At 38.0% G+C, this 21,423-nt stretch overlaps 1 protein-coding gene across 2 annotated transcripts in view; it reads right to left on the bottom strand.

Moving 5' to 3' along the window:
• PIK3C2A (phosphatidylinositol-4-phosphate 3-kinase catalytic subunit type 2 alpha) overlaps positions 1-21,423 on the bottom strand; it is a 122,979-nt gene that overhangs the window by 67,582 nt on the left and 33,974 nt on the right. The window contains 2 exon segments of one of the 2 annotated variants that reach the window (NM_001132154.1): positions 3,833-3,936; positions 17,008-18,131. In NM_001132154.1, the coding sequence (NP_001125626.1) occupies positions 3,833-3,936; positions 17,008-18,066 (1,163 nt within the window). In that variant the 5' untranslated portion in view covers positions 18,067-18,131. 2 annotated transcript variants of the gene reach the window in all.

The following is a 21,423-nucleotide window of genomic DNA, read 5'->3' as shown; positions in this document are numbered from 1 at the left end:
GTTGTTGTGAGAATTATGTGAATTTAGTTTATAAAGCATTTAGAACAGTGCCTAGTACATGGTAAGTGCTTTAACCTTCTTGTCAAATAAATGAGTTAGTGAAGGAATCTGGTTTTTGCACTGAAATCTTAAGCAACACAAAGGATCCAATATTAAAAATATAATACACCTATTCTTTATAAATTACTCAGTCTTAAGCATTCCTTTATAGTAATACAAACACTAAGACAGATGCTCACATCAAATCATGAAATTAATGTATAAAATGTTAGAGAATTTTTTCTACATCTAAGCAAGCTTTCAATTTTCAGAAACCGTTAAGGATGACAAAAGTAAAAGCAGAAATTCTTGATCACTAAGACAAGAATTTATTAGACAAAAATTCCAGTGATAAAACTTAGCTTTGTTTGAGAGGAGGAAACCTGCATTTCCCTTTCTAAAATAAGTCCTTTCTTTTACACAACAATGTGAATGTAATTATGTCACTGAACCGTACACTTATAAACAGTTAAAATGGTAATTTTTGTTACGTATATTTTATCACAATTTAAGAAATGTTTTTATAATGAGTCCTTTTCGTATTTACTTGGTACCATGGAAGATATCAGATCCAGAAAATACACTAATTACCTTTTTCTGTAAAATTGATTTCTTCTAATCCATGGTTTGTTTGCTTTATAAAAATTGCCAAAAACCACAAAACACCTAAGATTTAAGATTCCTTACAATTGAGGTTTTTTTGTGGGGTTTTTTTGTAACTAAATCTTTAAACGTTTAAACATACAAAATCAAATGAAATTATTAAATGAATAACTGCTGACTGAGTAAATTATTCACTTTAAACATAGACCAGATAAGGTATTTTTATGGATACTCTAAGCCACACATTACAGTTTGATGTTCTTAAGTAACTATCTATAAAGAGTATTTAACTCTAATTTTTATTTTCTCTAAAATTTCCACTTCCCTATCACCCAAATAAAAGGCTTTGTCTATTTAGTGTGGCTCTACAGTTCAGGAAATTCAGTATCTCTATGCAGAAACGAAAATCCTTTATGGTTTATTTTTCTACTTTTGTGTGCTCAATCAGACTAAAATTCTGCACAGATAACCAAATCATGCAAAATCAGAATACAAAAAGAGGAAAAGAGATAAAAATGAGGGTTTTGAAAAATTTCAAATAAATTAATATTATTCTATAGGAAAGTATAGTCAGCACTGTTTAGAATAAAATTAACCAAACGCAGAGTTGAAGTCCTTGAAGACATACAGGAAGTTTTTGGGGTCAAGATACTAGTATAGGATAAAAATAGTATATATATGAATATATGAATATTATATGACCATAAAGCTATTCAGAAAGACAGGTGTAGAATGTGGTTTCTCATCTTATCCTAAAGGACCACAAATAAAGTGGCAATAACTTCTACTGGTATTTAACACTATTAGAAGAACTTTCTCGACCGGGTGCGGTGGCTCACACCTGTAATGCCAGCACTTTGGGAGGCCGAGGTGGGCAGATCACCTGAGGTCAGGAGTTCAAGACCAGCTTGGCCAATGTAGTGAAACCTCGTCTCTACTAAAAATACAAAAAAAATTAGCTGAGCATGGTGGCACATGCCTACAGTCCTAGCTACTAAGGAGGCTGAGGCAGGAGAATCGCTTGAACCTGGAACGCAAAGGTTGCAGTGAACCGAGATAGCACCACTGCATTCCACCCTAGGCAACAAGAGTGAAAACTCCATTTCAAAAAAAAAAAGAACCTTTTCAGCACCTGTAACTAGTAGATATAGCAAGCTTTGTCAATTATGATAGGTGTAAAAGGAAAGAAATAAGACAAAAAACTCAGTAATAATGAAAAGTAGTCCTGAATCAATGTATTACAGAATCTTAAACTGAAAGAGATCTTTGAAATCACTAGTCCAACTCTTCAATTTCACAGATGAGAAACAACAACAACAAAAACCAATACCTAGAACTGGTAATAAATTCCAAGTCTGTTTTATATTTTATCTTAACTATAAACAAATAACATTCTGACAGCCTGACACTAATTTCACAGCTGAATTTAAATGAATAAATGAATAAGTTTAGGAGATCTCAAAAAGCAAAGAACTGGTTAATTAAAAGCCTACATACTTGTTTTAAAAATCCACTGCAAAATGAGCATAATGGAAAAAATAGAGCCACTAATTTCAAAGTACATCTCCTCATCTCAATCTCCATGGTCACCACAGGGGAACAAGTGTAGTTCCTAGAACATGCCTTCAAAAACACCAGTACTTCTTACTGCTCTAGTATTTGTTGCAGTCATAGTCTACTAATGAAAATAAAATTACAAAGAGAACTCATTCTCTTTAGTCCATTCGCAGTTTCGTATCACATTTAAGTGTGTGTGTGTGTGTGTAAACAAAAACAATCATTTTCAATTAGTGGCAGAGTTTGTATAAATAGCTCTAAGATTCAAATGGGAGAAAAAAGGTAGGTCTCAGAGAGCCTAACTTCTCAACTTGCAAAGCTTAAATGTAGTAGTTACTTAACATGGCCTAACAGAAAAATACAAGGCCTGTTTGGGAAGAGTAACCTTTGCCAAGAAAAAGTGACTCTACTGATAATATTTTTTTCCTAAGGTATTCTGAAGAAAAGAAATGCTGGTTAAAAGGTAACATAAAGGAAGACAGAGTTTTAATAAAATATCACCAATGGTCCAGAAAATCTCATTAAATATTAAGTTCTTTAACATTAAAATAACGTACATACTCAAAAATGTCCTGGGAACCCCAAATCCTGCTATGCTTAAAGCAGACCACACTGAAGACAATGCTGGATTCAGAAAAAAATCTCCCAGTGGTGATCTACTTCCCTTTTTTAGATAACAGATCTCTCATCCTCTTGGCCACAAGGATTGTTGTTCCACTCTTTCCTCCTATGGGATTTTCCTATCTGGCTAGCTAAGGGGACTCCTTTTTCTTCTCTGCTACTGAGACCATTAAATTGCATGGAGGAAAGGCAGAGGAAGAAAAGTGAGGAAGGTGAAGGAAAGGAAATGGAGTGGACAAGGAGAATCGAAAGAAGGAGGGATGATTTATAGTAATGAATTCCTGAATCTTGCTGTTAATGAACTCTGCCCCATCCTTCCTCTATCTGCTATTTGGGTTGTGAACCAATACATGACCCTTTTTAAGTTCAAGATGGGTTTCTAGCACTCGTAACAGAAGTCACGACTAATATAGTGATCTAATGGGAAGAAAACATGCTTAACCAGAAGCAAAAGAGAGTTGGTTCTGTTACTGATATTACTGACTAGCCAAGTAAACTTTGTTAGGTCACTTCTCTGAGTCTCAGTTTCCTCACCTATAATGAATATTAGACACATTTAAGATTGAGAGAACATTCTATAAATGTGTTTTTCTAAACTTCAGAAAATATATTTGCTCTTCTAAACTTGCCTATTATAATATCATCTCTTAAATAAGTCGAACAGTATTTTGAATGCTAGAAAGTTTATAGCAAAATTAAGTCTCTCTAAAACAAAAGTAGGTATTTTTTAAGTGTACTGAAACTTACAGGTAAGTCATATTTTTCACTGGTTATTACAGTATCAGAAGTCTACTGTCTGACCTCAATTTTTTCTTCCAAATATTAAGAAATCTAACAGGTGAAGATACAAGTTCAACTGTGGTTGGTGGTAACGTGCCAATTAACTCTTTGACTTGAAATGTTAGCCACAAGAAGAAAATAATTAAAATTTTTAAAATTTTAGAATTATTAGCACTAAACTGGTTTTCAAGTGAATTTTTCAAATGAACATTTATAAAGAAAAATTCCTTACTTTGTAATGGATCGAGAAAAAGCTGCCATCTCCTCATTCTGTACTTCAACTTCTTGAAGAAGAGAACTTCCAGTTGGCAAACTACTGGTCCCATTTGGGTCTTTCTGTAATTAAAAAAGTGTTTTTATTTTAAAAGTGGAAGATCCACAAAATGCTACATAGCAGCACAGCACAAACACATTTTTATGAAAATATGTACAAAGCAATGGAGGTCAAATAAATCATATCAATAACAAATTTTTAAATTATATATTTCTATCTTTGTAAAAGTAATGTCAACTAAGCCTTATTTTAGTTCCTTGGTTTTACTTGCTCAATAGTAGAAACAGGCTATACTGGTCAGTAAGAATAGAATGCTAACGACCTTTCCATTCAAAATATTCCTAAAATAGACACTTTAGAAATTTTACAACTAAATGAAATTAAAGGATTCTCTGTTTTAAGAATATGAAGAGATCAAGGCCATTTGGGACTCTTCTAATCAGCCAGAAATTCTATATATTCATCTAGGCCCCAAATTCCAAGAAAGAAGATGGTTTTTTATGTAAGAGAATGGGCATTTTCTAGGTTAATAAACTTACCCAAACGTCCTCACAATCCCTAAAAAGCTAAGTTTACGTCTGGTCAAAAGCTGTTTACAGCTTTCAGGCAGATCAATTCACCACCCAAGCATAGCCAAACAGCAGAGTCCATTGAGAGTGTTTTGACACTACATAAAAATACTTGATTTGGTGCAAATTTCAAATACAAATTCCCTTTAAAATTAGAATTGGAATATTCTCAATTCAAAATTCAGTGAGAACAAAGTGCGTACATTTCAAGAGCTATAACAGATCTCAATGACTATGGCGCACAAAAAGATTCTTTTTTTTTCTTTGTTTTTTGAGACAAGGACTCACTCTGTCGCCTAGGTTAGAGCACAGTCACTCAACAATGGCTCACTGCAGCTTTGACCTCCTGAGGTCAGGTGACCTCAGCCTTCCAAGTTGCTGGGACTACAGGCATGGGCCACCCCACCTGGCTAATTTTTGTATTTTTTGTAGAGTCGGGGTTTTACCATGTTGCCCAGGATGATCTCAATCTCCTGGGCTCAAGCAATCTGCCTGCCTCAGCACACAAGATGATTCTGTGTGAGAAAATTAAACTGAAAATTTAGGTCAACAATTCCTTTATGAGTTTCCTTCCTTTAAAACGTGTCAGAACCCTTTCTGCTAGAATGTGATATACACATTTGGAGAAAAAATAAATACCTCAAGTGCTACAAAACCACAACTAAAAGTAACAAGTCTCTTGGGGAAAAGAGAGTTAAGGTGGACTACTGAATACCACTGTAGCCAGGTGTGGCATTGCACACTTGTAGTCCCAGGTACCCAGGAAGCTAAATTAAGAGGGTCACTTGAGCCCAGAAGTTCAAGGCCAGCCCAAGCAACACAGTGAAGCCCCATCTCTAAAAATAAAAATAATTTTTTATATCAATATAACTCTGTAATCAAAGCCCTAACTAAAACAGTAACAGGTCCTTATAAAAATACTAGCAAAGTTAAATGTCTGCTCCCATTTGCACCTAGCATTTCATCCTTTGAAGCCTAAAACCCTGGGGCTCTTGTTTCCTCATTTGAGATATGAATTCTTCAGGACATATGCTTCTAGTCAACACCAATTGCAATGAAGTTAAAAGTACAGTACCACTGTGGGAGGCCAAGGCAGGCAGATCACCTGAGGTCAGGAGTTCAAGACCAGCTTCGCCAACATGGTGAAACCTTGTCTCTACTAAAAATACAAAAATTAGCCAGGCGTGGTGTCAAGTGCTTGTAATTCAAGCTACTCAGGAGGCTGAGGCGGGAAAATTGCTTGAACCTGGGAGGCAGAGGTTGCAGTGAGCTGAGATCGCGCCACTGCACTCCACCCTGGGCAACAAAGTGAGACTCCGTCTCAAAAAAAAAAAAAAAATTCAAAGAGAAATGTTTTTGCAGCTTCTTGGTCTGCAAACATTGTTACAGCTGACAGATTAATACTGTGGAATGTGAAACTGTTCTTGAAGCCACTCATTTTCACTAATAAGAGGACACTTCTGCAGAATTCTCAGTTTTCCTAATATCTTCATATAGTGCTAAAGCTTTCTCTTAGGTTGTGAGAAGTTCGTTTCTGATTATTTCAAAAAGTTAATATGCTGGGAAAGATTATGTCTGAACTAATGCTACTTCCCCATTATACTGACCTCAGTCTCATAGTTACCAATCACATATCAATCAATTTGTATTACAGAAGCAACCACTATGACAAATAGACTATATTACTCTAAAGAATGGGATTTTATATTTCCTAGCAAATCCTCTGGTTTCACACTCCAAATCTGCCACAATCTAATCCAATCTTATTTCCCAGAACTTCCCTAAAGATTTCTATGTTCCAGTTAGCTTGATTCATATCCTGTTCCTATAAAACACAAATCAAGCTATCCTGGCCTCTGGACCTTTCCCTTCACCTTCCTCTTAAACTTCCTTCACCACATGTGTCAAAAATCTATTAATTTTTGGCTGGGCACGATGGCTCATGCCTGTAATCCCAGCACTTTGGGAGGCCGAGGCGGGCGGATCACCCGAGGTCGGGAATTCAAGACCAGCCTGACCAACATGGAGAAACCCCATCTCTACTAAAAATACAAAATTAGCCAGGCGTGGTGGCGCATGCCTGTAATCCCAGCTACTTGGGAGGCTGAGGCAGGAGAATCGCTTGAACCCGGGAGGTGGAGGTTGCGGTGAGCCGAGATCGTGCCATTGCACTCCAGCCTGGGCAATAAGAGCAAAACTCCGTCTCAAAAAATAATAATTATATATATATATATAAAATTAAATAAATATATCTGGAGGCATTCATTCATTTATATACTTATTTATCAAAAAGGCTCTATTAGGTGGGAACTATTATTACTCCCATTTTATGGAAAAAATGAGGCACAGATAAGTTAATTAACTCACAAGGTCATACAGCTAATATAGGCAGAGTGTGAATTTCAGCCCAGGCAGTCTGGCTTCAATGTCACATGCTTAATCACTATGCTAATCTGTCTCTCAAAAGAATATCCTTACAAATCCTTAAAAACACAATGTGAAAAGCAACATTGTGACCTTTGTGGGAGCAGTGCTGGGAAAACCTAAAGCTTTGCTTGACCCAAGAATCATCTTTCCCTGAAGAACTGTTCTTCATGTTTTACTTATTTTAAAAACAGATTCTGAATCTCCTTAGGTGGCATTTTAGGATTTAAAAAAAATAATAATAGTTGTATTTTTTGCTGTGTCTCTCATGAATTAGGTCCTTCCTTTTATTCAAGTTACGAGTTTGAATTAACAAAAACTGAATATAATAATTATCTAGTCACACATCAAGGTAATAATAGAATCTGGAAAGTTTACTCAAATGTTAAAGTCTGTAAAGGGTAAAAAGTAGCTATGCTGCCAATATTTCACCTCAAACATTAACAGTTTTGGGTTTTTCCCTCTGCTCTTTCTGGAATAAAAAATACACATATTTTACACCTATTCCCTTCACCCATACTCCCACCCCACTTCCAGACTCCACAAAAACAAACCAAAGCATCAAATCATCTCTTTTCTCCATGGATCTTGCACAGACTTTTCTTCTGTGGCACTCAAGACTTTCTATTTTGTACTGCATTTATACACATTCACATCTTGTCTCCCCTTTCTAGCTCAAGTTCTTTAATGGTGAAGTCTACAAATGATTAGTATGTGCAATCCTCACATTGTATAACCACACACATTTTTTAACAAATGAAAGAGATATATGATAATCAATAAGAAAACACTGCCAATGCATTAGCCCAATACCTGGAACAAAGAAAGAAGTTTGCAGGGGAAGATACAAAGTTCTCTAGTAAATATGTTGTGTTTGAAAATCCATGTAGATGTTTAGGTCATCGTCTAGAAATGTTCTACTCCAGAAATATTCTATTCCAGAGCTAGAGACAAAGATTTAGCGATCATCTAATTTCTGTAATTTTTTACAGGGAACTCACTCTCTGTTAACTGCTGTCAGCATCCATAAGGATCACTGAGACAGCAAATTCTCAGTCAGCAGTCTTTGGGTCAAGCTCCATTAAGAGGAAACAGTCTCTTTGGGAAACTAAAGGAGACATAAGGGCCTGTATCTGTGAGGCACAGAACCGGGACATCTCTTTATTTTCATATATATGGAATGGCTTATGCAATTATGAGCTGACAAGTCTCCAGATCTGCAGTTGGCAAGCTGGAGACAAAGGAGAGCAATGGTGCAGTTGCAAAACCCAGGAAGGGCCAACGCTTCCGTTTTAGTCCAAAGGCAGGAAAAAAATTGATGTTCCAGCTTCAAGGCAGTCAGGCAGGAGGAGCTTCCCCCTTACTTTTGGGAGGGTCATTCTTCAGGCCTTCAACTAATTGGATGAGGCTCAGTTCAACTAATTGGATGAGGCTCACTCACATTAAGCAGGGAATTTGCTTTATCCAGCTGACCAATTCAAACATTAATCTGACCCAAAAACACGCTCATAGACATGCCCAGAATAATGTCTGATCAGATATCTGGACACCTCATGGCCTAGTCAAGCTGAAACATAAAATTAACCATCACAGCACCTCGAGCATAGACAGCCAAGGAGTCACATTACTACAAGGGTCTAGATCAGTAGCTTTCAATCTAAGTAAACTGGAGCCTCAAGAATAAAGCACTGGCCAAGGGAAAACAAGTAAAGCATTATTAAAGACAACCAAGAACAAAACCTTTGGAGGAATGCCTATGTTTAAAGGCTAGACAAAGAAAAAGGAGTCAAAAATCACAGGAAGAAAAATAGGAAGTAGATTTACCCAGGGCAACAGAAGTTTCAAGAAAAGGATGTAGTCAATTTTTAAAAAATAAGCAAAAGGGCTAAATGGTGAATATGGTCAAGGGATTGGCAATTCTATAACATAATGGGAATAACAGGAGGAGAGCAAGAGACTGGAAAGGCAGTGAGTACAAATTCCTTTTTAAAGAGTAATAACTTTAAAGACAGGTGTGGTAGCTCATATCTGTAATCCTAGCACTTTGGGAGGCAGGTGGATAGCTCTAGTCCAGGAGATGGAGACCAGCCTAGGCAACATAGTGAAACCCCATCTTTACACAATATACAAAACTTAGCTAGGTATGATGGCATGCCCCTGTAGTCCCAGCTACTCAGGAGGTTGAGGCAGGAGGATGGCTTGAGCCTAGGAAACAGAGGTTGCAGTTAGCCAAGGTTACGCCATTACACTCTAGCCTGGATGACAGAGCAAGACCCTGCCTTCACAAAACAAAAACAAAACAAAACAAAACAAACAAACAGTAATAACTTTGGGGAAGACAGGAACAAACAGGAACAAAAAAAACAGTTAAGTTTTGGAAAAGGGAAGGAACATCTCTTCCTTTCAAACCAGAAAGATGAGGGAAATGTGAGGTGAGCAGTTCACACATGGATGGCCTTGACCTCAATTTAAAAGAAAAAAAATGGTAGAGAGTTGGCAGTGGTGAGTTTGGAGGTTTAAGGAAAGTGGTGAAGGTTTAAAATAATTCACAAAAATTTATCATTAATACTCTGTAAAGTAATTACAAGAATATGGGGAAGATTTATACCTATAGAAGTTCAAGGTTCATGCCATATTGCCCAGAAATTATATGGAACACAACACCAAGTTTTCAATAAATGCACTTTAAACATTAAATACACGTTACTTTTCAGAAGAAAGTTGGTTACATCCTTATTTGGACTTTTTCCCAAAGAAACTTATATGTACTATTCAAATATACTCAGTCAGACCATGAAAATGACATTTTGTTTAACTTTCCCTCTTCTTTAAAATTAATAATAGACATTTTGCCGAAGGGGATATGTTTAAAATGTTAATACAATTAACTTTTCGGAAGAGTTTACAACCACAGAACTTTGCAAAGCCACTTCTATGAAAATAATTTGATCTGTTACTAAAATTCTTTGAAATCTGCTCAAAGTAGTTAAATTCACAGCTATTAACTAAAAGCCTGATTTAAACTTAAATTGCCAGAAGACAGTTTTACGTATTATGTCTTTTACTGGTTTTGGTCACAAAAAATTGGAACTATTTAGATTATTATTAATAAAACAAAGGACACTAGATGGAAACAGGAAGTAAGCTTGCTGAGTGAGAAGAAAAATACCCTCTGTGTTGAGTTTTTACCACAAAGCACAAAATTCTTACAGGAAATGAACACTTAAGCATGTGAAGTAATTATAAAGAATAGGCATTGCAATATTATTTTCCAATAAAAAATATCAGGGAAAAGTTTGTAAATAGAGATGAATGGTGTGTGAAAAATTAAAAGCTCCGTGCCAATGAATTGTGCCATGGATTTCCAAAGTCAGCCTATTACCAGTGTTCAGTTTATCTCCCTATTTTGGTCTACATCAAACCAAACTTTATTTTCCTGTACACAAACAAAATGAAATCTTAGCACTAACAAGAAGCCTTAGAACTTTTTCATACAAAAATCCATTCTGGGCCGGGCGCAGTGGCTCACACCTGTCATCCCAGCACTTTGGGAGGCTGAGGTGGGTGGATCACCTGAGGTCACGAGTTCAAGACCAGCCTGACCAATAATGGTGAAACCCCATCTCTACTAAAAATACAAAAATTTGCCAGGCGTGGTGGCAGGCACCTGTAATCCCAGCTACTCAGGAGGGAGGCTGAGAGAGGAGAATTGCTTGAACCCGAGACGTGGAGGTTGCAGTGAGCCAAGATTGCATCACTGCACTCCAGCCTGGGCGACAGAGTGAGACTCCATCTAAAAAAAAAAAAAAAAATCCTATCTATAGCATTTGTAACAGGCACATGCCAAGCCTCTAAGTCAATGTCTCAAATAATTGTGTTTACAACTGTTAAATTTAGCCTAAACCTCCCTCCTAACACATTTTAAGTTCAGCCTAACAATTTCTCCACGCATAGTGAACTGTAACCTAACTGGATGTGTAAACAAACTGTAACCTATTCTTGTGCCAATCACCAAGTTTCGGCCAATCAAGGGTGGCCAACTGTTCAAAACATGTTCAAATAAGGCAAACGTCAAGCCATAACCAATTCAGCTGTTTCTGTACCTCATTTCCATTTTCTGTACATCACTTTCCTTTTCTGACCATAAATCTTCCACCACATGGCTTCACTGGAGTCTCCCTGAACCCATTCTGCTTCAGGGGCTGCCTGATTTGTGATCTCTTCTTTGCTGAGTTAAACTATGTTAAATATGTCTAAAGTTTTTCTCTTAACACAACCTGAAAGCAACCATCATGAAATGTCTCTTTCTAAGTTCCTTTATAGATATTTAACCATGAAATCTTCTCCCTGAATTTTCTTCCCCATTGGTTCTTGTTCTACTTTTTAGGACAACGGATTTTAAAATTAAGCTACTAAACTGAATTCTCAATTCACAGAAAAAAATATATAAACAAATAGGACTTGTTTGGCCAGGCACAGTGACCCACGCCTATAATCCCAGCACTTGGGGGGACTGAGGCAGGTGGATCACTTGAGGTCAGGAGCTCGAGACCAGCCTAGTCAACATGGTGTAACCCCAACTCTACTAAAAATACAAAAATTAGCAGGGCATGGTGGCATGCACCTGTAGTCCCAGCTACTCAGGAAGCTGAGCCAGGAGAATCACTTGAATCTGGGAGGTGGAGGTTGCAGTGCACGGAGATCACGTCACTACACTCCAGAGCCTGGGTGACAGAGCGAGCCCATTTCAAAAAAACAAAAACAAACAAATAAATAGGACTTCTTTAATTTTAAGTTTTTCTATGCCATGTATTTTAACTTTCAGCCCTTACTACCAGTTATTTCTTTGTTTTTTAGAGACAGGGTCTCATTCTGTAGCCTTGGCTGGAGTACAAGGGCCTTATCATCATAGCTCACTGCAGCCTCAAACTCCTGGGCTTGAGATCCTCCTACTGCAGCTTCTTGAGTAGCTGGGACTACAGAATAGCTGTAGTCCCAGCGTGCGTCACCACACACAGCTATTTTTTTTTTTCCATAGACATGGGTCTCCCTATGTTCCCCAGACTGGTCTCGAATTCTTGGCCTCAAGCAATCCTCCCACCTCGGCCTCCCAAAGCGCTGGGTTTACAGGCATAAGCCACCACACCCACCCTTCTACCAGTTGTTTCTATTATAATCTAGCACAGATTGTCATCCAATGTAACACAAAGTAGTATACTTAATATATTTAACATACTGAAAAAATTAGTATATCAACATTTCATCCTGTTTTATAAGAGCACCATGACTTTCAGGTATTCTACTTCCTGAATTGGTTTGAAAATGTATGTCCAAAATACAAAACCTTTAAAAAAAAAAAAAAAAAGTCCACTTCCTCTTCCACATGGCAACTTCCCAAATTTTAACTATTATTTATGAAAGGGATCTAGTCTAGCCAACTTTATTTCACAGATAAAGAAACTCAGATTCAGTGATTTAACTCCAATTAATACTCTCTTCTTCAGACAAAATACCTCCAACAGCTCCTTAAATGGCATAAGTTCTAGATCCTGAAAACTATAGTCTTCTCTTTTCAAGACATACTCTAGGCTGGGCACAACGGCTTACACCACAGGGAGACCTCATCTTCACAAAACCCAAAAAAATTAGCTGGGTGTGGTGGCGTGTACCTGTAGTCCCAGCCACTCAGGAGGCTGCATTAGAAGAATCACTTGAGCATGGGAGATAGAGGCTACAGTGAGCCGTGATCGCACTGCTGCACTCCACCCTAGGTGCAACAGTGTGAGACCCTGTCTTAAAAAAAAAAAAAAAAAAAAAAGACAAACTTCAGTTTCCTTACTGGTGGCTCCTCTTAGGATATACTCAAACAAAATTATTAGATGGGGTTTGATTAGAGTATAATGGAATGATGAACACTTCCTCAGCCATGCTGCAGTTAGACTGCCCTAAGACTGGCAAGTAGCCTAAGCCATGTCAGTTCAGATAGCATGCTATCAGTAAAGCTGTTGATATGCTACACTGTAGTAATCTAGCTCCACTCTCTGATCCCCTGATCAAGTCATATTATTGCTTACCCAGTTTCTGACTCATATCTCTCATAATCCATTTGCTTACTACTTTAATCTTTCCCCTATATTTTTTAACTAAGATATAGGAACGTGTTTCTGCTAAAACTAATCCTATCTGACAGCCTAGTTAATTAATTCCTAGAGTTTGAGCAACTAGCAGCTCTCTGTAATACCTATGTGACCTGATTACCTAGATCTTGCTAGGCAAACTTCTTCCTATCTTTAGGAAACTACCCATCCTCATTATTCCTCCAAGATACTTTCTGAAAGCACCCCAAATAAGGAAAATATCAAGATGGTACTGTGACAAATATTTTAAATACATAAGAAAAAATAAATGTAAGGAGACTTACATGGGTGTCATACCCCTGCCCCACCAAAGGAAAGGGTGGAGAACACATGTGTTGAACTAGAAGTGACCAATCTAAACTAAAAAGGTCAAGCAGGGGCAGGAAGTTGAGTTTTGCAATGAAAGCATTAGCAACCTATGCTTTGGGTTTTGAGCTGAAAAGAAACTGTTCCCAGGGTGCTCTATTTTTACATTTTGCTATTTGTCTTGTCATTTTCCCAACTTTATAGGCTCCTAAGTATGAAGAAACTTTAAAATCATCTAGTAAAGAGGTCCCAAATGCATGTCCAAGGGGGAAAGTTTTGAAAAAACTGGTTATCTTCCCCCTGAAATTTCATACTGTCCTTTGGCACCCCTTCCTCCAAATCAGGACTGAGTAGGCCTAAACTCTGTAGGATACTGTGACATATAACTAAATTTGGGAAGCCATTTGAACCATATTTGAATATCTCCTATGACAGGGAACTTACTCCTTCCAAAATAGCATGTTGTATCACTGGAGTTTGAAAAAGGGAGGGCTGGCCGGGCTTGGTGGCTCACGCCTGTAATCCCAGCATGTTGGAAGGCTGAGGCAGGCAGATCACCTGAGGTCAGGAGTTTGAGACCAGTCTGACCAATATGGAGAAACCTCGTCTCTACTAAAAATACAAAATTAGCCGGTCGTGGTGGTGCATGCCTGTAATCCCAGCTACTCGGGAGGCTGAGGCAGTAGAATCGCGTGAACCCCGCAGGCGGAGGTTGCGGTGAGCTGAGATCACGCAATTGCACTCCAGCCTGGGCAACAAGAGAGAAACTGTCTCAAAAAAGTGAAGAAGAAAAAAAAAAAAAAGGGAGGGCTTTTAGAGTCAGATGGGATGGAATGTCAGAACTTTGCTGCTTGCAAAGAGTTCTGCAGCCCTCTCCTTGACCTCCAACTTGTTATCATGAAAATTTTCAAATATACACAAAGTAAATAATAGAATAAACACCCAGGTATCCATCATCGGCTTCAACAATTATCAACACATAGCCAATCTTGTTTCATCTATAAGCCCTCCAAACCCCAACACCTCACTTGATTTTACTACATTTTAAATTCTTCAGTATACATCTCTAAATATAAGATTCATTTAATTAATTAATTGCAATACCATTACTACACCAAAATATTAACAATAATTCCTTTTTTTTTTTTTTAATTCCTTTTAACTTCTTTACATCTCAGTTTCCTCAACTGTAAAATAGGGATGGGTCATACTCTGGCCTCATAGGATTCTTGTGAGCCTTCTGTCTCAGTGATTAAAAAAAAATGTAGAAGAGTGCTTTGGCTTTGGCAACATATTGGTAAAAAAAATTAATAATAAATAAAGAGTTCGGTTTGAAAACGTACAACATAGATAAAAAGCATGTAAGTTCTTGGGTTCCGAATCCCAGTCTTGGGGCTTTGGACAGTAAATAACCCACCTACCCAGAAACCTCAACTTGCTTAAGATGATGACTACATTGCATCTGGAATGGTAATGTCAGCTTAGCTGGGATAATCTATTTCTCTCAGTAGGTAAATGACTTCTCAATAATGGGAAGTTCAGAATTTAAGATATAATTAAATTAATCAAGGTAATTTATAAACATCTGTATTAACTTCAAGACAATCTATTGTAGCTACAATGCATTCATTGTGGGGCTCTGCCTTCTACCAGTGCAAGGCTTGAGCCTAAGCGCAGCTCCCTACAAGACAAGGGGCTTCCTTTTCTTTGATAGCAAGACTAACTTTTCATAGCCCCAATGTCTGTCTCCAGGTTTGAGGCAGTTGCCCTTCCCAAACAACTATAAATAGCTGACATCTTAAATCCAGACTACATCTCAAATCCTGACTCCAGGTACTAAACACAGAATTCGTTTCTCTCATGAGAAATCTATAAAATGGAGACCCACAGCTGGGGAGTCATCTGCCTATTAGAAATTGACCCGAATATGAATCCAGCAGTGACCCGGGCCCTGCAAGATGAGAAGATTAGAGGGACCAGTGCCTTCCCCCTACTGCCCCTTTTTTTTGAGACAGGGTCTTGCTCTGTCGCCCAGGCTGGAGTACAGTGGTACAATCATGGGTCACAGCAGCCTCAATCTCCTGGTCTCACACGATCCTCCCACCTCAGCCTCGGAAGTAGCTGGGACCACAGGAGTATGCCATCATGCCCAGCTAATTATTTTGTAATTGTGTTAGAGACAGGTTCTCATTATGTTGTCCAGGCTGGTCTCAAACTCCTGGGCTCAAGTGATTCTCTCACCTTAGTCTTCCAAAATGCTGGGATTATAAACGTGAGCCATCATGCTGTCTAAACCTTCTTAACACCTATTTCTCTTTCTTCCAGACATCCAAAATGGTTTTTTTAAAGTCAACAATTTGGCCGGGCATGGTGGCTCACGCCTGTAATCCCAACACACCAGGAGGCCAAGGTGGGCTGATCACCTGAGGTCGGGAGTTCGAGACCAGGCTGACCAACATGGAGAAACCCCGTTTCTACTAAAAATACAAAATCAGTCGGTGTAGTGGCACATGCCTGTAATCCCAGCTACTTAGGAAGCTGAGGCAGGAGAATCGCTTGAACCTGGGAGGTGGAGGTTGCAGTGAGCGGAGACTGCACCACTGCACTCTAACCTTGGCAACAAGAGCAAAACTCCATCTCAAAATAATAACAGTAATAAATAAAGTCAACAATTCAACATAAACCGATACAAATCATGCAAAATCCATCCCTCCCTTCCCCATCTAAATGCTAGTTAACTCCCAATGATAAAATAATAGATAAGTGCTGATCTAATTAGCTGAATATTAATTCACACTAAAGTGAGAATGAGGCTTAAACATTCCCAGGATACACAGATATAAGAGCAAAACACAAATCTGCAATGGTAATATTTCATTCTTCACTTTTATCGATAAAAGTGTTTAAAGGGAGAGTCCTTTAAATTGCTCCTCTCTAGGGTTATTTATTCATTCATTGATTCATGGTTAAAAACAACAAAACAAAATGCATGAGAATTTCTATAATGGGGCTAAAAACCAAAATTCCTTATTTGCATTAAAAAAATAAAAGGAATAAGGAAGAGAAAGAAGGGATCATATGTAATGAGGAGACATGGACAGACAAATTTAAAATATCTTAAATGCCTCTCAGTGACAGCCAGTTCCTTCATTAGAGGCTTTTTATTTACAATCCTAGAAAAATATTAATAGCAAGCAATTTTTCAATTGGCCTAATCACATTTCATCCTCTACCACACAAGCAAAGAATCAAAGCACACTTGAGAGCAAAGAAAAACAAAATTCAAAGTGAAAAATATTTTTTTTTCTTAACAAATTATGGGCTGGGTGCGGTAGCTCACGCCTGTAATCTCAGCACTTTGGGAGGCTGAGACGGGTGGATCACGAGGTCAGGAGATTGAAACCATTCTGGCTAACACGGTGAAACCCCGTCTCTACTAAAAATACACAAAATTAGCCGGGCGTGGTGGTGGGTGCCTGTAGTCCCAGCCACCCGGGAGGCTGAGGCAGGAGAATGGTGTGAACCTGGGAGGCGGAGCTTGCAGTGAGCCAAGATCACGCCGCTGCACTCCAGCCTGGGCGACAGAGCGAGACTCCTTCTTAAAAACAAAAACAAAAACCAAAAAACACAAATTACGTACACAAATATGAACTCTGTGTTATACTAAGTTTGAGAAGTTAGTAAGAAAAGAGTATACCTGAGATATATGGGCTTTTGCAAGCTGAGTTGTTCGAATATTTAAAGACTGGCTTCTTGTTACAGTTGCCACAGAAAGGGATTTTCCATTCATCTTTCTTTCAAGATGACAATTTGCTGTTGATCTCTCTTCAAGAAGAACAGCATCCCAAGGATCCTTTGCTAGCAAACTTGAAACATTTTTCTCTTCCTCATGGTCTAATACCTCCACATTATCCACCTTAGGCTTACTTAGAGGATCCAAGTCTAACCAGTCAAATTTACTGATATCCTCAGACTTTGGAGATACCTGTAGATTGCTGACTTTTGAATCTGTTATCTCCAAATCAGTCCTTGCTTTCCCATTTTTTAAAAATTCTGATGTACTAGCTATTTTGTCAAATAGTTTTGCCATGTCAGGACTGACTACTGGACGATAGATAGGTAAGCTTCCTTGTGGATGAAAGGGTGTGGCAGGTGTCAAAGGATATGAGAAATATGGAGATTGTCCCGGAAGACTTAAATATATAGGTTCTGTAGATGGAAAAGTGGGCATTCTTGGATTGAAGCCATTTTGGAACGCAGCCTGTTTACTGTAAGTAGAAGGATAAATAGAAGGTAAAGCATAAGTGGAAGGCCCAGATAATCCAGGTGGCCACTGTCCTCTCTGAATAGTAGGTCTAAAATAGAGCTGTGCTGAAAAGGAAGGGCTCAGAATAGGAGTAACTGGTAATACAGGTGTTTTTCTAGTCTCGAAACTGTCATCCAGCAATAGTTTCTCAAGTTCAGCTTGGGTGAGCTTTTCTACATCAATATCTAATGCTCTTTTTTGGGAATCTGATTCGGGAAACACCATGAGATCATAATCCTGCTTGTTATAAACCTGTGCTTTTTTTCTGGTGCTGCTTGACAACTCGAAGCCTCTCTGATTGTCAGTCACTTGTCTATCCTTTTGCAGTTTTGCTAAAGCCTCTGCTTCCATCTGTAATGCTTCTTCTTTGTCCACATCTTTTGCTCTTGTTGGTTCCGGATGTGAAGATGGACATTCTTTAAATCCGCTGTTGCTAGATATCTGAGCCATGTCCACTAAAAAGACCAAACCTTCCTTCCTCTATTTTTTTCTTGTAGCTTCCAAAATAGCAAGGCCTATACATAAAAATAAACATAACACTCAATTAGATTTCTAAACATAAATATATTTTGTTTGCAACCTACTCCATATGACTTTGGACTTAAAGCCACTTAGAAAAATATACTACAAAATAAACAAAATAAAACAGTTGGATAAAATCTGGGTGAAGGCACATTTAACACCTTATACACTGTTGGGTTACAGAAGATGTTCAGATACACATTACTTTAACCCCATTTCCTGACACAACTGGAAAGCTGGCACAGTAAATGAACTTTAGACACTTTCATTTTAGCAGTCACAATGGCTGCCATTAACCAGTGGTACTTCTGGCAGAATTCCTAGCATGAAATGACTTAAGTGCTAGTCACATATTTTCAACAGTTCAGACAGGGTTTACCAATATGCAGAAATAGCAAGTCAAAATGGTTTTTTGATCTTTTGCTATTTGTTAAATTGCTCAAAAGCCAACTAGCAATAAAAACATCCAATACCTAGTCAATAAAACAGGAAACTATTATTTTATCAAAATACTACGTGCAAAACTGATTAAGGTTTAATAATCTTCCAGAAATATTAAAAATGTATAATGTAACATGGATTTGAATAATAAGACAAAGTGTTAAGGCTTATTAGAAGTTCTGAGGCAATATTTCACTCAAAGATTAAATTATAGCTGAATTGGCCATATAGTTTTAATTACATTTCTATTCTGATTATCTGCAGTTAAATCAATAGTTATAATACCAAAATTTCTCCTTTTCAAAATCCTTAAATATTTTTATTCTTCATGAAAAGATGAGAAGATAATTTTTAAACTTTGTCATAGATTAGCTTATAAAAATTTATACTCCTCTATGTAAGACAAACACTTAATTCAGACCAAGATTACCCTGTGAAGCAATACGACCAACTGAAAGGTTGCTTAGCTACTCTGTAACACCAAGCACATTTCCTCCTTCTAATCAATATGATAAAAGGGTTAAATATGGATTCTGGAGTCACATCACCTTAGTTTAAGAAGGTATATGACCGGCCAGGCGCGGTGGCTCACACCTGTAATCCCAGCACTTTGGGAGGCCGAGGTGGGCAGATCACAAGGTCAGGAGATCGAGACCATCCTGGCTAACACGGTGAAACCCCGTTTCTACTAAAAATACAAAAAATTAGCCGGGTGTGGTGGCAGGCACCTGTAATCACAGCTACTCAGGAGGCTGAGGCAGGAGAATGGCATGAACCCAGGAGGCGGAGCTTGCAGTGAGCCGAGATCACGTCACTGCATTCCAGCCTGGGCGACAGAGAGAGACTCCGCCTCAAAAAAAATAAAAAGAAGGTATACGACCTTGGGCAAATGAAAACTTTTCTGTATGTCTTAGTTTACTAATTTTTTAAATAAAAAATATCAATCTAAATTAGTACCCAAACTAAATGAAATAATACACATAAAAGTGCCTATCATTGGCCTTGGGCATAAGCATTAAATAAATGGTACGTATTATTAATCTAATCTGGTTTGTGATACACCCAGTTTAAATACCTAGAAAGCAAGAGAGGTCCTGTTTACATTCTATGGTCTTTCTTTCTAGCAAACACAATGCTTGTCTACCGTATATGCTCAATATATACGTGAGACAAGGAGGTAGGGAAAAACCCAAAATAAATTCAAATTAATATAATACAAATGAAAATCCTAAGTGTTGAGGTAATACTAAACAAAAAAAAAATATTAGTGAGGAGGTCATGAAGAAAGAGGAATTCAAAGAATGTCCTTGGAATGTTCTTAGAGTATTACTTTGCAATTCCTTCATACAATTATTTTCCCTTCTGTGGTAGACTACAGAGCATGGGCACAATGTATATTTAAAATATGTACACTTTACTGTATATAAACTTTATATCAAAAGAAAAAGCTGTAAATATTGAACTCTTGCTACATATGCACAAAGCACTTAGAGGAAAGTACTAATGTCTACAATTTACTTTGTTGTTCTTGTCGTTTAGAGATGGGGGAGGTCTCTTTATGTTACCCAGGCCGGTCTTGAACTCCTGGCCTCAAGCAAGCCTCCTGCCTCAGCTGGGATTACAGGCATGATCCACTGTGCCTGGCTCTTACAATTTACTTTGAAATGCATTTTTTTAAAAAGGTAAATTAATGGATAGCAGGATAGATGGATAAATATGTGATTAGACAGGTACAGAAAAATGTTAATAGTAGAATCTAGGTGATACAAATATGAGTATTCACTTTGAAATTCTTTTAACTTGGTTGCCAAGACTGAAAATTTTCAAAATAAAAGGCTGGGTAGTAGGGAACAGGAGCAGCACAAATTCCTCCCATTTCAACACATACTCCCACTCCTTGGGATGTGATTTTGTTGCTCCTCTCATAAAGAGGAGGGATCTATTTCTTTACTCTCTTGAGCTGAGCGGGCCTTGTGACTTGGCTTTTACCAATGAAATGGAAGTGACACTGTGGGAATAGGAGTTCCAAATCTAGGTCCTAAGAGGCTTTACTACCTCAGTTCTTTGTCTCTTGAAATGCAGCCACTGCTATGTGAATGCTCATTGAGGATGAGAGGGGCCAGCTAACAGCCAGCACCAACCACCAAACATGTGAGTGAAGCAACCATCTTAGACCATCCATCCACACTCCAGATGACCACAACTCCATGAGTGACCGAAGGTGAGACCAGCAGAAGAAATCACCAAGCTGAGCTAAAGCCAAATTGATAACCCACAGAATCATTTTGGAATGATTCTGTTACATAGCAATAGATAACTGATAAACTTTTTCTTATTACTTTTAGAAAACAAAGCGCAAGCCACTTTACTATTTAGCAACAAACTTCCGTTTTAACTTCCACCACCACCTTCCTTCACTTATCCTCAGGGAACAAAAGGTTTTCTTTTCCTTTCTAAGGCGACTTCCTCCATGTGTATCCTTAACCTTAGATTTCTAAACATAAATGTATTTTCCCCTCCACTTCATCATCAATGATTACCCTCCACTTCATCATCAATGATTACCTCCTTTGCATTGTTAACTTATTTACTTGCTTAGGGTCCTGTGCCACAAAAAAGCTTAAGTCTTCTCCATATCGAAGGGGGGGAAATCTTAACATTCCCGTTTAGATTCCAGTAGCTTCCAATTTAATTTTCTTTTTTCACTGCCAAACTTCTCCAATGAGTGACCTAGAAAATATTTTCTTTACACATTCTGCCTTGGAAAAACTCTACTTGTCTTTCAGGGCCCAATTCAAATACTGTCTCCTCTCTTTAGCTTTCCCTAAGCAGCTCTTATCAGAA

The sequence above is a fragment of the Pongo abelii genome, chromosome 9 (genome assembly GCF_028885655.2).
Source record: "Pongo abelii isolate AG06213 chromosome 9, NHGRI_mPonAbe1-v2.0_pri, whole genome shotgun sequence".
Classification (NCBI taxonomy): domain Eukaryota; kingdom Metazoa; phylum Chordata; class Mammalia; order Primates; family Hominidae; genus Pongo; species Pongo abelii.
The sequence above is the reverse complement of the archived record's forward strand: the minus strand, read 5'-3'. Positions and strand labels throughout refer to the sequence as shown.